Source organism: Pezoporus wallicus, unplaced genomic scaffold, assembly GCF_028554395.1.
Source record: "Pezoporus wallicus isolate ANWC-B61680 ecotype Strahan unplaced genomic scaffold, APGP_CSIRO_Pwel_v1 contig_6966, whole genome shotgun sequence".
Classification (NCBI taxonomy): domain Eukaryota; kingdom Metazoa; phylum Chordata; class Aves; order Psittaciformes; family Psittacidae; genus Pezoporus; species Pezoporus wallicus.
This window is the reverse complement of record NW_026639746.1, coordinates 2,273,272-2,289,757: the sequence shown is the minus strand read 5'-3', so window position 1 is coordinate 2,289,757 and position 16,486 is coordinate 2,273,272. Positions and strand designations below refer to the sequence as shown.

At 43.5% G+C, this 16,486-nt stretch overlaps 2 protein-coding genes across 3 annotated transcripts in view; both read left to right on the top strand.

Moving 5' to 3' along the window:
* The window catches only part of MAPK11 (mitogen-activated protein kinase 11), a 31,268-nt gene extending 29,266 nt beyond the window's left edge, over positions 1-2,002 (top strand). Inside the window, exon 12 of the mRNA XM_057415835.1 lies at positions 1,335-2,002. Coding sequence (XP_057271818.1) covers positions 1,335-1,408 — 74 coding nt within the window. The 3' untranslated portion in view covers positions 1,409-2,002. The remainder of the gene's footprint in view (positions 1-1,334) is intronic.
* A 7,879-nt stretch (positions 2,003-9,881) lies between these two features.
* Positions 9,882-16,486, top strand: part of MAPK12 (mitogen-activated protein kinase 12) — a 32,333-nt gene continuing 25,728 nt past the window's right edge. For both annotated transcript variants that reach the window (XM_057415798.1, XM_057415797.1), the window contains exons 1-2: positions 9,882-10,098; positions 10,804-10,933. In XM_057415798.1, coding sequence (XP_057271781.1) covers positions 9,983-10,098; positions 10,804-10,933 — 246 coding nt within the window. In that variant the 5' untranslated portion in view covers positions 9,882-9,982. The remainder of the gene's footprint in view (positions 10,099-10,803; positions 10,934-16,486) is intronic.

Below are 16,486 nucleotides of genomic sequence, written 5' to 3'. Positions count from 1 at the left end.
ATTCAGAGTTGAATGCTGTGCACTGTCTCTTTAGCTGTTGCTCCAGTTGCACGTATCTCAGTGTAGCATCTGTACTCTCTGCTGAGTAGGTGGCACAAGAATCGGGTAAGGAGCTTCATAAATATACAGTGCACAGCCAGCAAGAGTAATTTCTAATACAGTTCCATGGGTCTGATCTGTGAGGTCGCTGGCTTCCTCTGAGCTCAGTCAGGACCACTCTAGCTCCTGCTGGCTGCCTGTGACCAAATGCTATTTAATAGCTGCAAGTCAGTCACTGAAAGAGTCACCTCATGAATCCTTCCACCTCAGGGGCTCTGCACACAGGATTTCTTTCAGAGAAATCTTCCACTGTAGCTAGCACGCTGGTCACCATGCACAGGACTACAGCATAACAGAACCAGAGCATAAGCAACATTTCAGTCTTAGATTTTTACATGCTTTTTAGAGTGCTAGGTCCATTTGCAGGTATAGCAGCTGGTTTAGATCTGTTTAATAAACAAGCTAATAGGCATTAGTTTGATATTTAAACATTGCTGTTTGGAAAACAGAACCTGGAGTAAGGCATTGTTAGCCATATATTTATGCATGAACAGGATTTGGTCCTTAAAATACAGTATCTAAGTAGAGAAATTACATAGGAGGTAGCTGCTGGTGACACACTCCATTACTGTGCAAGGCGCAAAACAGTACATGACTGCCAGCATGAAAAGATGAAGGGCTATTCCTAAAGCAGGATAAAATGGCAGAGGATCCATGCATTCTAGCTAAGCTCTTGATGAAAATAGGATTGTTACATGCTTCTGGGACAAAATACTCTTTCTTTCAGAGGACCTCAAAATTAAGTTAGTCACAATAAAACATAAAAAAAACTGCAAAACCTAGATCCTAAGGCATTAGCACAGAATTGCAAATGATTTATGTTGAAGGCAATTGACTGGAGATGATAAAGAACATTCTCTGCAGTTAAAAGTGTACATTTTACAACCTGTTCGGGTGCTTTTAAAGCTTCCATTTCCCATTGCATTTTGTCTTTTATTACGTCATTTTGGCAGGTCATCTGACAGCACAATTGATGTTTCCATTTCAGGGCCTGTGTTTTAGTAATTAGCTGAAGGGGAAAGACATGTTGTACAATAACAGTATTTGTGGGTCTAATTTGTAACTGAGGTTAACAGAAGGATTCCTAGTGAATTTATTCTGGTTTTGGATCCCACCTCTAAAAAGGCTGGAAATACAAACTACAAATCACATGTATCCATAGAACTGTTTTGTCTGGAATATTTTTCTTTTGGGGAGGATATCACCTAATTCTCTCCTTCACATCCTCTCTGCAGAACTTACCTATGAAGAAGTGATCAGCTTTAAACCCCCTGACTTAAAAATGGATAGCCTGGAGATAGAACAGTGAATACAGGCAGCTCCGTCTTGCCTTGATGCACTATGAAGACTGTTAAAATATAACCATACAATTTCACCTGTGGTCAGACATAGATTCTGCTATCCAAAGATGTTGGAGAAGATGTGGAAAAGCAGATGCATTACATACAGAAGCCAGATGTTGTCTGGCTTGGGTGGGGGTTTTCTGCCTTGTAATAAGAATGTATTCCCAACTCACAAAGGGTGACAAAGAACTACTTCATTCTGACAAAATTATGCACTGAGTTCTGTCGAGCTGTGTTCTGCATGTTCCATTTTATCAATTGTATTGCCAAAATAAAGGTGACTTTTTGAATTAATTTTAAAATTGTACATTTAAAGCATGAATGTATCAAACATAAGCATAGATGTTCATACAAGCAGTCCTTTTTTCTTCTGGCATTTCATCTGTTTTCCTATTATTTATAGTTAGTGCCTTTATGAAGGGAGGGCGTGGTAGCGAGATAGACGCAGTATGCATATGTAGCCATATCTGTGGTGGTCTTACAAATTTACTGGATGTCACTCAAGCAATCTTAACACCAGTTGAAAGTCAGTAAAAATAAATCTTTGTCTTCTGTTGCCATCCAAGGGTCTGTGCTCATTCTTTTCCTCATGTGTATTCTTTAATCCACGCAAGACGTGTTTGTGAGACGATTTTATTCCCTGATGGTATTCCAGCCGTGCCATCGGTGGAGTGCAGGTGGATCTGCCCAGCTCTACAGTAAGGTACCCTGAAGGCAATGTGGCAGATCTCTGTGGTCTTCTGCAAGTTTCAACAAAGGCTGTCACAGGTGGAAGTGCAAGAGTACTCAGTTCAGTTCACGGCTTTGAATTCAGTGTTTCTCATTGTCTTACTTTCCTTCACCTAATCCTTGGGAAAAATAATGTAATAATTGCCATTGGAAGACATGACAACAAAAGAGAATTTCAGTTTTCTTTTCTTTTGTGAAAAACAAAATATCCATCTCATCAGCTTCTTTTTATGAAAAATTTTGAGGGCTTTCCAGCTCTGAAAAGTTGGGAAATTACGTAATAAATTGTAGGATAAACCAGATACTGAGATTCTGTAAAGCACTGCATTTATCTGATTTCCCCATTGAAGGCATAATACTGGAACAGGAATATCCTTTGACATGAGGCCACTTGTGGTGTACTGGCTGTGTCCTACGTACTTGTGTTTCACAGTTGTTCAATATTGTTCATTTTTGTCTTGTTCTTGCTCTGTCAGTCTCATTTTGGAGGTGGCTTTTTTATAGTTAGGTTTTCTTCAACTGCTGGCATTAAGATTCAGTTGTACAGCCGTTACATGAATTCTGCTGCATTTATTTACCTTCCTCTGTATCTTTTCTATGTAAAAGGGAAACTTTTTCTTAATAAACAGATTTAAAAAAAAATGGAGTCCAAGAACTTTGATTTTTTAGAGGTATTTGACACAGGATCAATTGTCTCCTTTGAGAAATAGAAATAAGCATTGCCTTTCTGCAAAGCTGGGTGAGGCCTGTAATGACCTTGCAACAACTGAATTTCATGCTGACTGAAACAGGTGAAAAGGTTATAAATCTTTAACTTACTTCCCTGGCTACATAATGAAATTAATCACTTAATCATGTCTTAAATATGTATTTGTCATTTGTTTGCTTACCAGTTAGTAGAACAGTGCTTTATTTTCTCTGAATTCTGATGATGAGCATGCCAGCCTGCTCTGTAGCTCTATTCCAGCTGGAAGGGCAAGCATGAAATAAAGAGATTTCACAAAAGCCTCCTGCATCCAATGATAATTAATTTAGTGTGGGATTTGTCCCATCATTTGTTTAATCTGGTTTCCTGGCTATGAGGGTGGCCGTCACCACATGTTTCAAAGGATGTGTAAAACTCTGTGGTAGGCGAAGACCAGATGGTCTGCTCTTGCCATGGCTCTGCTACTTGAGGTGGAAAGAAAGTTTTATATCAGCTCCAAAATGTGTTACGGCAACTCTGAATCCTGCTCTGAATATTTCCTTTTGCATTCAAAGATGCAGCTTTTCTAAATAAAGGTGATAAATTATGTAGGAAGAATACGGTCATAGCCACAGTCAAGCTAATCAAAGGTGACAGTAGTGGCTAACAAAAACTCAGCTATTTTTAATTAAATGCCATCAAACCCCATAAATCATCTAATTTTAATGTCAAGAAAGGCAGCAGGGAGAGAGACATCTTTTTCCTGGATTTTCAAAATGGAGGCAATTTCTTAGACCTCAAAAGCCACTAATTCAAGTATTTTCCTAGAGCATGTAAGCAGCTCCTGCATGGTCCTTTAATGCAGGACTGCAATGTGGTAATGCTATCAGTTTGCAGCAGCAGGACAGGGTAATTGGAAAGCTAGTACCCCACTGGGACAGAAAGGTGGAAGGCTTAGCACTAACAATGCTTATCATTGGAACACAGATGGAAAAACCCCATTTGTCAATCAACACAAACAGGAGAACAGGGGTAAGCAGCTGGGAGTGAGGGCTTTGTCAGGCTCGGTGAACCTGTAGGGCAGATTGCTTAAAAGTAGATTTTACAGAGTAAAAATATAAAAATGAGAATTTTAATTGTAGAAAATAATATTTTCTAAAAATGTCTGTAATGATGGCATTGTTTAGGTGGCCAAGATTTTACTTGCAAAACTCATACTGGAGCCCGCTTAAACTGTAGGGTTTTAATCTCTGACACCACTCTTACCCTCATTATTACCATCGTGCTTTTGTAGGTACTCCACACAGTGCGTGTACGTTTGAGGAGAGCAGGTTTTAGTCCTGTTCTCCTCAAACAGGTTTTAGCCCACACTAAATCAGGGTGTTTATCATCCCTGAACACCTGTGAAGCACAGAAGGGATGCTCACAGGAGCAGAGCTGGGCAGCGCTAGAGGAGGAGGTGACTCTGGGGAGGAATACAGCTCTGCAAGGGCTTGCTCTGGTTAATTGCTCTCATTGTTAGCAATTTACTTCTAATCTAAATTTACCTAATTCCCGCTTTCTGTCCCAAGGGTTTGTTGTCCCTCCACCTACTGAATAGAAATCACTTCCAGTATTTGTTGTCTCGCTCTATAATCAGTGTTATGTGCAACCCCAAGTACAGTAATTTTATCATCACTGGAAGCAGAAGGTCTCACAAAAGGGAAGTCTTTTGCATACATCTCAATCTTTTGAGAAGCATAAGTATACACTGTGCTTCTTTTAAAATCTGCATTTTCTTAAGCTCTCTACCTCATCAGCGCTGAAGCAGGAAGTTGAAATGCCACAACCAAAGCAGAAAGAAAGACAAGAGTAAAGAAATCTCTAATTTATAATGTACTTATGGAACAAAAAAAACCCCAAGGATGGTTCAGAATAAAAGCACAGCGTCAGAGGGTATGATGTGCCATACACAGAATTCCTTCCTCCCAGAACACACAAAGTGGCTACCCAAGTATAAAACAACAGGGATGCTAATAATTTGGGGAATTTATAGGGGGGAAATAATAGCAAATTAGGTAATCAACACTGATACATGAAAAAATCTATCATGCTCCAGTAGGTCAAGAGCCATTAATTAGACAGCATTGTTGAAGAATTCCCATTAGTGCTCTTGGCATGTTTTTGATGTGGTGCAAAGATGAAAGCAAGAGGGAAGGAGGGTCAGTGCACTGCAGGATCTGAAACAGAGAGCTAACCCTGGGGATGGGGGGGGGAACAACCCTTTCAAGGGCAAAACACTGACAGCAAAAACACTCTGACAGAGGTGGTGAGGAGTCAATACAAAAGCCACTTCCTTCCTTTCTTCCTGTCACATGTTCTCCTGGATCGTAACAAGAAAGCAGACCTCCACCTTCCTGACCCTGGAGACCTGGTCAAAGATGACTCTGTTCAAAAAGCACCACATTCAGTTGCAGGCACAAATTACTGAAGTATTCTTTGCTACATTTACAATGTACATTGCTCCCTTGGCCCAAGTACCCCTGACAGATGAGCTGTGGTAAAGATTTAAGTCTCACGTTGTAAATTGGGTAAGTGATGTCCTTTGGCAGCAGAAGAAATGAATTCAGCCTTGGCAAGATCAGTCTTCTTAGGAAGAAATTAATAGCAACACCTCTGTTTTAAAAGCAGCCGCTTGTTTCCCTTTAAGTGTGAATTGTGCTGCTAGTGTTCATGGATAGAGCACGACTCTCTAAAGCAGGTCCTCAGAAAATCAACACATTTGCACAAGTGAGAGCACCAAGTGTCATTAATTTATGAGACTAGGCAAAAAGCAGAAAGGGCTTTTAAGGCATTAGTACCAAGAGACCCAGAAGGCTGTGCCAGCGTAGCTGCCACTGACCTGCTGCTGCAAGATGAAGTATTGAACTGATATGCCTAAAAGGGTCTAAGTTTTTGCTAAAAGGAGGGAATATGTTGTGAGTTCCCTGTGCAAACACTGATCTTCCAACCAATCTGACACTTAATCCATTACACAGGAAATGTCTACATAATGAGCGAAACTGTTCAATTAGGCTTCAATCTTGCATGCATTGAAATGCTTCATTTCACATTTACATAGTCCCCCAGCTTCGATTATAGTCACAAATTAAGACATGCACCATAGCACAGAGATTTTAGCCAGTCCTTTTAGGTTCCAATTTGATCACAAGCAACACTGATCACTATTGAAATACCAAATCCCAGTGGTAGCCCTGAGACAAATACACAACAAATCTGCTGTAATTGGCAGCCTCCACTGAGCCATACTCTGATCCTTATAGAGTAATATCATGTAGATTAGCACTAAGATAATATATTCATATTTCATACTCATTTTATAATAGAGCTCAAAGGCTCAAGTCAAGAATAAAGCCTAGTTACTTTATGTTCTCTGTAAAACGACACACCATACTCCTGTCCTGTCCAGCTCTCTCAAGATGGAAATGCAAGAATTGAAGGCAACGTTAAGGAGGATGGGAAGGATGGAATTAGAGTACCATCAAGTTTTTGGTGATTTAAATGGGTGATACGCATAACTACATAGTGACAAATAAGAAAAGCTGTCAATCAGTGATAATTCACTAACACTCCTTTTGTATGATTTTTGCACTGAAGTTGGGAAACTCTTCAACACAAGTCTAGTTCTATCTGTGCACAGTAGCATCTCAGACTGCAGTAATCTGTGATAGTTTAAAAACTAAACTCCTGCAGTGTATTGTAGGAATTAGTATGAAGATGACCTTCAGGCAGGCTCTGAGAAGAAAAGAGTTAGGAGAGTGTTAAAAGCTGCTGGTTTATACATAGCCTCTCTTCCTCCACCAATTCCAGCAAGCAGGAGTAATGGGGAAGTGAATAGTTACTTGGTAAGATCACACTCGACCTCTTGAACAAATGAAGTGGACAGTTTACAGAATAATTACTCTTTTTTGAAGCACCACTTAGGTGGTGCCTGTTCATTCCTTCCTGCTGCTGGTCAAGTGCTCCCACGGCATGGCAAGGTGCCCGGGGTGCTCCGTGTCACAGCGACTGGAACTGAAGCATCCTGCGCAAGGGGCAGAGAGACAGAGAAGTTGCAGAATAGTTGGCAGCGGCTCCAGTGGGGAAGGGTGGGGACAGCACAGCATGGGAGTATTTCAGATGAAAACTAAGGTTTAATTTAAGCTTTACTTCTTGTAATAAATAAAATGGACTTACTTCCTCCGCAGCAACCCATCTAAGCAGACAAGGTCAGAGCATTGTTTGAATGTGGGGATATAGAAAGCTGGTTAAAAAAAATAACATTATAAGAACTAGCTTTTGACAATTCAGCAGGACTTTGTTGACATGTAAGGTATGTTTTACAGAACTAAATCGTTCATAAATGAATTAGTGTAACAGGAATAAAATGACTGTGTGAAAAGACATCTTACTGAGATGAACAGGCAGAATGGTGGGAAGATGCTTAATTTTTCCAAGCATTTTGTATGATCTCCTGCTTTCTCCCAGTCAAATCCACATTGCCTGTGCCTGGACTCAGGATCAAGGTCCCAGTCCCCCTCCCTGCTCATGCAGATGCCCCTCCTTTGCCCTGCAGTATGGCTCCTGGCAAACTAAGCTGTGCCACTTTATCACTGCTAATCTAGTTTGCTGTGAGCAGCGTTGCCATCAAACTCCCTCACCAGACTCCATACACACGGAATTTCTCAGGAAAATGTGGTTAGCTTTCTTACTGCTCTCTTGTGGACCTCCTGCTCCAGCACCGAAGCCTCACATCCAGGCTGGAGTGTGAACTGAGCCCCTGGAGGGATTAGAAAGGGTACTGCATGCACCCCATCCGCCTCATATGCTTTGCAGCTGATGGCAACCTTCCAACACATTGAAAGATGGCCCTTAAAGAGCCCAACAAAGGTATCAAAATGAATGTTTCTACCTGGTATCAACCTTGCCAAGCTTCCCTTTATGGGATGGGCATAGGAAAGTGGTATTTTGTATCACTAATACATTTACTATCTTTCATTCATGATCTCTGCAGAAGGTCCCTTTTGTTCTGTCAACTTCAAAATAAACATATGCCAAAAGCAAAAACATCTGACAGCATTGCTTTTATAATTTACCCTGTCAAGCACACAATGCTTGGGATTAGATACAGCCATAGTATCCTGTAACTACCATTGCAACAGGTTGTCTTGGGAAAACACATCAGCCTGTATCCGGCCGAGCCTAGCAGGATGCTAAAGCTCATTCCTTTTGTGGTGGTGCTGTGAGATCTATCAGCTGTGGGTGGATCCAGGTTTCTCAGCTCACTCCCTTCATAGACAATTTCAATGGTTTTATTAGACAAAGCTTCCCTTGTTACAGCAGTGCAGATTTCCTAACCTTTTCATTATCAGTTCGTCTGCTGTATTTGTGACCTGATAGAGAAAGGTGGTCTTCTATTTGATCTACACTGCTACCTCATCCTTCTATAGCAAAGAAAACTTAAACACTCTTATGAAGAAAAAACATGGGAAAACCAGCACTGGCCAACTTTGTCAATGCATTTAAAGTATCTTACAGAAGTTGCTCTGTAGTAGCCTCAGCTTCTGCGCAAGGGTGATGTTGTCTTGGTGCTGGGTTAGTACTTTCACCTACTGTATCAAAATCAGCTACTTTCTGCCCCATAAAAAGCAAGCAGTAAGAAAGCATCAGTTTGCCACAACTGGACAGAGGAAAAGTAGGTGAGAGATCAAAAGCAGAACTAATGCTTAGTGCATTAGAAACAGATATATTTCTCATTAAAAGTAATTTAACCAATGGACTGGCTCAAAACTGAGTGGAAGCCACTCTATCCTTCGCCTTGCCCGTACCACGTTTTGCTTCAGCCATCGTCTGAGTGGCAAACACAGCATAAAAGAGATGCCATAAATTTCAAACAAAAAATCTGCTGGGGCAGTGGATTTTAAGAGCACAAGTGTGCCATTAACCTATCACCTGACATGAGTCCTGCACCACCAGCCAAACATCGTGAAGTTACTTTCCATTCTTGCTAAGCTATGGAGCAGCCCTGGAACACAGCTGTGGGGTGTTCCCTGTTCCTCCTGTACCCCACATGTAAACACCATGAGAACGGAGGGCAGGGCAGCTCTTCGACATTCAGCAGCCAGGCACAAAATGGTTTGGGCCCATAGCAACTACCTTAAAGGCATCAGGCACAACGAAACTTGGCCAGATTGCCTCTTTTGAGCTAAGCCACAAATTGAACCGTAGTGACAGCAGGTCTGAATTATCTAACCTCAGCAACATTGCTCAGGGGTGAAGTCAGACAAAACAAAGGCTTTACCAGGCCCTGAAGGACAAGAACTTTAATTACATTCACACGGAGAACACACACACAACATTTTTCAAAGCAGGGCTTTGCTTTACATGTGCCGGCCCAGGCCTGTTTACTGCAGGGGTACCGCGGAGGTGGCTGTCCTCAGTACTCCAGCATCGCAGTTGTTCCAGGCTGCTTGAACTGCTTGGTGTTGCAGGAACCATGCACGGGACTGCCTGCTCTGAGCAACTGGATCCAGTGTGTGCTTGTTCCCATGTAATTAGATGAAATACCGTTGAAACTTGGGGGCTGACCCCAGGATGAACCGGGAAGCCCTCAGCTGCACGCCTTCGTGCAAAGGTCACCTGAAAGCCCTCCTTTGTACTCCCAGCCCTCACCACCGACAGCCCCGTCCTTTGGTTAACACTGCCATTAACACCCGGTTTATCTTATCGGACCCAGAGCCAGGTTCCACACCGCGGCGTGCACCCGTGCGGAGCAGGGCGGGCACAGGACGGCTTCCAGCTCCACGGCAAAGGGCGGGGGGGGCGGCGGGAGCCTCGGCACCTGCTCCCCCGCGGGGACTCGCTGTGCTGTCCCCAGGGCGCTGCGGTCGGGCCCGGCCTCGGAACAGTTCCAGGTGCCGGGGCCCAGTGGGTGGGACCGCTGGCCCCGGCCCCTCTGGGCAGCTGTGAGGCGGGCGGGCCGCCCGGCGAGGCTGGAGGAGGTGCCGTTCGCTCAAGCCCGGCCCCTCGCCCCAGCCCGGCTCGGCGGCGCTGGCCGCTCCCGTGCCCCCCCCGCCCCGGCTGTTTGTCGGCGGGGGGCCGCGGCGCCATGTCCTCCCCCAAGAACGGCTTCTACCGGCAGGAGGTCACCAAGACCCTGTGGGAAGTGCGGGACTGCTACCGGGACCTGCAGCCGGTGGGCTCCGGCGCCTACGGAGCCGTCTGGTGAGCGCGGCGGGACGGGGCGGGACACCCGGGCGGGGTGAAGGGGCGGCGGGCGCCGCGGTGGCCTCTGCCCGGGGGGACGCTGGTCCCGTCCCGCCGCTGCCCTGGCTCGCGTTGTTCCCTGACAACTTTCCCGGTTGTTGCTCCTGGCCCGGACCCGCTGCCCACCTGGCTGCCCCCAGCCGGTCCGGGCAGCGCCGCCGGGGGAGCGCAGCCCTGCGCGGGGCAGCCGGCTGCGGACCGCTGCCCGGCACACGGCTCCTGTACCGGAGCAAGCAGAGCCCGGGGCGCTGCTCTGCCCTGCCCGAGTAGTGCTGCCCGCGGGGTGGGGCCCCGCCGAACACAGCGTCCCCAGAGCCCGGGGTGCGGGTCCTTGGAACGGGACACGAGGACTGGGTTTGTGTGGGTGCTGGGTCTGTGGAGTTTGCGGGTTTTCAACTTTTCTTTCCCTTCTGCTTTTTTTTTTTTTTTTTTTTCTCCCCAGATGTTCCTCTTTAAAGCCTTTGAAAATTGGCTACTTTTCATCGCAGGGCCTGGCAGCCTCTTAAACGAATGAAACTATAGATGCAGGATGCTGCAGGCACGGTGGTCCTCTCCCTGGGCCAGGGAGGCTGCACAGGCACCTGGCCGAGTGCTGGGCAGCGGGGGCAGGATGCGGCCTCGTTTCAACCCTTGCTCACGAAGCTCTTCCTTTTCCCTTTAAAGCTCAGCCGTGGATGGAAGAAGTGGTACCAAAGTGGCCATTAAGAAGTTGTACCGCCCATTTCAGTCTGAACTCTTTGCCAAACGCGCCTACCGAGAGCTGCGCCTCCTGAAACACATGAAACACGAAAACGTGAGTTGGGTCGTTAGCAGATATTTCCCCTCAGGGCTGTGGCTTACTCTTCCTAAAAACAAAATATGTGTATTTGGACAAGACAGATGTGTAGCTGAATGGAATTCAGGAATCTTTTGGCCTGTCTTTTGTCTGTACTTTATCCGCAAACATCAGCTCACACGAACTAGAATATCCTGTGGGAAACATCACTTCATTTCTATGTGGGAAAGACTGGGTGGGGAAAGTGAGGACCACGGTGGGATTTGTGCTCAGAGCCATTGCTAGAGATATGAAGGACCAGAAATTATGATCTCCATCACTGTGTTCCTGTGAGGTGTAGGAGAGTGCAGAGCATGGGGCACTGCCTGTGGGTCTCTAGTGCCAGCACCTCTTTTTGCACATGGCTATGGCATATGCGTATATCTTTGGGAAGGGGTAGGGCTTTCCCCTTTTTAACAATTAGTGAAGCATTTGGAAGTTTTGGCTCGTACTAATGTGACACAGGAAAACTTCATGAATGACCAAATAAATTGCTTTACTGGGCAGTGGAGAATAGGATACAGAGCTCTGCACAGATTCCCACGTAATGTGATAGAACAGCTGCAGAGAGAAGTGTTGAAAGTGTCATTGAGATACAGATGCTGAGTCCCGACAGTGCTGAGTGGTTTAAGAAAAAAAATAAAGGAGAGGTTTGTGTGAAAACAGCTTTTGTGGAATCAACATGGATACCAGGAGAGAAAGGTCCTAGGGTGGGCTTGGAAGATCCTAGATCCCAGTAGTGGCTGTAAATGCTCCTCATGAAGAATGCATGTGGAAGAAAAGAGAGTTTCGATTGAGTTCTTAAAATGATGCATAAAAATCCGGTTTAAAATGTTAATAATTTGGGATATTACACATAGCTCCATTCAGATGGTCTTCAATGGCTAGGAGATTGGAAGTGAGGATGAGAGAAACTGCTAATTACAGTAGCCAGTCATTGCCATCTAATGTTGTAGTGTTAACATTGTGAGTAACAATAGCATTTAGGTTCATTCTGAAGAATAATCTGTGGGATATCTTGACTGTCCAGAATAAAACAGCCCTTTTTATAGATTTACGAACCTTTGTGCTGGTTAACATTTTAGTCTGAATCTTCTAATACATTTGATTATTGATGAATCCTTTCAATTAACTGCTTCATAACCGCACCTATGTATATATGTTAACGAGTTAACATTTGCAGGGAACTTCTGTGTAATGCATGGGCTTTCCTATTCTCAGCATTTTCTTTACTGAACTTTTGGGAGCAGAGCAGCTCATGCAGTTGCCAAGCTCCTGACTGTGTCCAGACTTTGAGATTATTTTTCTTCCATTTCCCAGAGTGATCTGTTGGGTCACATTTTCCACTCCTAGCGGTTTTTATGTGATGTGTGCCCTTCAGGATAATACTCTGGAACCCCTCCATGGACTCATTTGGTAATTAGAGAGTCTACAAGAAAATGCTCACTGAGGAGCATGAGCACAATCTGTAAAAGTTACAAATCAATATATATCAAGGAAGGGAATAATTTACAGTCTTAGGAAACAGTTTGGGCCAGGAAAGAAGAATCTGTTCTATGTACTAAGGAAAAGTTTTACCATGGAGTATGACATCTACTCATTACAGAACAAAGACTGAATAAATGATCCTGCAGGGATTCGTGGGCACTGGAGGCAAGCTGAATACTCCACCCGTCCACAATGAGGCTGACATGGGTGGTACAGCCCATCAAGAGAATTTCCATCTGCCATCCCAGCCTCACATCCTTCTGTCAGTTGTTTTGCCCACAGTGAGTTAGGAATAGCAACAAAACCTGTTAGGATTTCTAGTCCTTGGGCTGATCTTAGGATACTTCTTTAGCCGTTCCACCCATCCAAAATTAAACCAGAATGGCAGTATCGCTCGTCAGGATTTTCAGCCCCCTCTTTCACCCATTCTGTCAAAAAGCCTCTTTTTTGCATATTTCCACCAAAGGCTGGATTTACAGACAGGCAGTAAGGTCCTCCCCCACTCACATCAGCATTCCACAGTGTGCTGTGCCCACCTTTAATGATAAGTGCAGCAATGGTAGGACCTTTGTGTTTTCTCTGTCATTACCATCATGGCTTCTGTAGGTCTAGCAATGGAGTTTTGAATGGGTCCCACTATGGTGGATGCATATCTCCCTCTAACAGGAATTAGTAGAATAGAACAGTGATTGGCGTATCTTTCCCAACATGTCTATTAATGAAAGTGTTATAATTCTATGGAATAGCAGTTATTGATCTTTCTGACTGTACTATAAATACAACTGCTATTAAAAATTAATAAAACTGAAGTAATTGTTTCAAAGATCACAGTAAAATAGTACTGTGCCACTGTTATCTCTGTATTGGGTGTTGGTAATCTTAAGTATGTAGAGATACAGAGAGCTATGTACATGATAGCTGGTCTAACAGCAGTAGTGGCAATAAGTGGCAATAGCCACTGTGGATTAGACACTGGTTATTGATGCACGTTGCACTAATCTGCCAGTACAAATCTTCATCTTGCCTTCTTCTACTTCGGGATATAAACTGTTTCAAAGGTTCTTTCATAGTTAAAATTACATTTAATATGCTCTTCTGCTCTTTTCTTTCAAAATTACTTCTGTAATCATGATGAATTTGTTGCTAGATTCCATTAAGAGTGTGGTGTTTTGTTTTATTTCACCATGATTACTTCTGGATGGACCATCTGTGCCTTTCATAGCTTTCACAGGACCATAGGAAGTGTTGTGTTAAGCATGTAGCAACACTTTATCATATTTTATTAATCTTATGCTGTATTCACAATTTCTTCCATCATTTTGATGGTCTGACACATTGTGTTAAAAATAGCATTTCTGATCCTCCATTAAGGTGGCAGGAGATACCATTAAACCCGTGCCACAGTGATATAATTCATCAGCTTGTCATGCTTCACTGAAGAAAATGGAGGAAAACTTCAGCTTAATGCCCTGGATGGCTTCCATTACAGACCCTTTGAGGAATATGCTCATCTCCTTAAATGTGGAAGGTTTGTAGGATGACCTGTAAAAAATATACAAGAGTCACTCTACTGAATTATACTGGAACCTGTATTTTACCTTGTAAGGAAGCTAACTCACGGTCAATTTGCTTGTCTATGTAGGTGTTTACAGGAGGAGGCAAGTCTGGCTGCTGGTGTGACCAACTTTCATTATGTGTGCTAGACTGTAGCTCTCTGTAATGGCTCTCAAATGGGACATTACTTAAATGTAGTGAGGAATATTTCTGTATAAACAACGCAAACTTGGTAGCATGGGAATTCTCATCAACCCTTTGCTAACAAATCCAGAGGAGAAATTGTGTTGAGGACCACAGGGCTGTGTGTGAAGAGGACAAGACCTGGCTGTTAGGAGATAGATCATAGTCTTTCATGACACTGGCATCCTTTCTTTTTGGTAGGCCTCTTAATTTGAGGTGCTCGGAATGTTTCACAAACATAAGCTACTTCTACTGCCTCAGAAGCAGGCTAATCAAGATCAATTCCTCAGACACTGCCAGCAAGAAAAGTTAGTTTCCAGCAGGAAAAGCTGCCGGATCACTCTGTAGCTGCATAAACAGATACTCTGCCACAAGAGAGGGGATAATGTGAAAATGAGGAGTAAAACCAGCCAAGGCAGAATGTGTGGGGGGTGTTTTTTGTTTTGTTTATTCATACTAGCTTGAAGTATTTATCACACTAAACCTTAACAGCTCCTGATTATTTCTTTGGCATGGCTGCATTTTATATAGAACAGACTGTTTACTGTTAGGAAGTTTTATTCAGTAGTGCTGCTTTTGTTCCCTGTTTCTTTCCATTTTGAGTTCAGGTAGAGCAAAGACCCTTAAACTATGCAGGAGGAGTTCGTTGTAGAGAAAATAGCAGGGCGGTCTGTGTTGTTGCCTGACAAAATCTTAAAACTGTCCCTCTTTTCAGTTCCTCTTGCCTGACATGAGCATTGGAAGAGCAGCAGCCGCTGCAGTGTACAAAGTAATCCATTATGTGAAAGCACAGGGGAAGATAGAGATGAGGAGCTCTTTGCTGTTGTGCTCTGCCACTGGAAAAGCTGAGATGGGAAAGGCAGAAACTACCATCCAACAAAGCTGTTATTTATTCATTGACAGTAGTTAAAGTTGGTCAGGGTAGTTAGTGTGAATGTCTTGGGGGGTGGGTGGACGATAAGGATAAGAAGGGCTAGAGATACTGCCACTGGCTTCATAGGGAAGACTTACAATCATCAGAGTAAGTATGTTGAGTAAAACCATACCTATGGAAAGCAAGTTAGATCAGTATATGGGTAGTTTTGGTATTACTGTGGTTTTGCTTTGGAGGGAGATGGGAGAGACACAGTCTTACACTCTCTCCTTGAGGTATAAGGGAGGAGGGAGCAAAGTCCAGGTTGTTTTCTGTGTGTCCTTTGTGGGCTCATTCCTTTGAGAAATTGCCTTTTGGCAGAGATAATGAGGGAAAAAAATGAGACATCACAGAATGCACTGGGTTCATTCCTTGGCTGCGCTACCGCCTCTGATGAATGAATACCAAAAATAGATCTACAGACGGTTTCACAGATACTTCCGTTACGTTTCGTATAGGCCACACTATGAAAAAGAAGTTACTCTTGCAGTTGTTTTGTTGTGGCTTACTTTTTTGCTGGAACATTAAGTATTACAAAGGGTTTTTTCCAAACACTGTATTTAAGTGAGAGCATTTTAGATGGACACAGGATTTTCCATGATATTATGTAGGGGGGAGTTTCCTACACTTTGTCCAGTTCTTTTCCTGAAGAAGTATCTGGAGTTGTATCTTCCTTAAGGGATTTATTTTACCCTGTACCTCCTTGTGCTTAATGTATCTGCAGAAAACTGTGATCTAAATGGAAAGACTCATGACTCTGTTCCAGTACAGGAAAATCATCCCAAAGCACAGCTATTAAATAAAGATTACTGAGGAAGAGGAAATGGGTCCCTTGCTTTCGTTTTAAAATTGATTAACTATTAGTACGTCTTCCCATTTTCAGGCAGTGAAACAGATTTCAGGATTTTTAGAAAGCTTGCTTTGTAAAGCAAGAAAAGAAGGATTGTGAGACCCTTGGCATGTTAACAGAGTTTTCTGGTTCATTATTTAAAATTCCCTTCTGCGGAAGCTGGGCATTGGTCTCAGTGGTATCCTTCACTGCAGAGGTTTTGCAGCAATGATAAGCTTGACTCCATGAGTTTGCAGCCTTACCTCAGAAGTAATGTATATTGTATATCAGATAGCATTAAGTAACTGTTTACTTGCATGGTGAAGCAGTAAAGTGTTACTGAACTTCATTAAGAGTGAGCTGGGGCTGGTATGTTCTTTATGAAAGTGTGTTCTTTGTGCCTCTGTGTTTCACTACGAGTGCCTAATAATGCCTTGGTGCACAGATGAATGTAGTGCAGTGATCACGCTGTTGTCATCCTCTTCTGTGTCCCTTCTTTTACTGTGGTGTCCATGTGGCTTTTACTGTTTATTTTTGTGTGTTTCCTGCTAAGGTAAATGAAGGC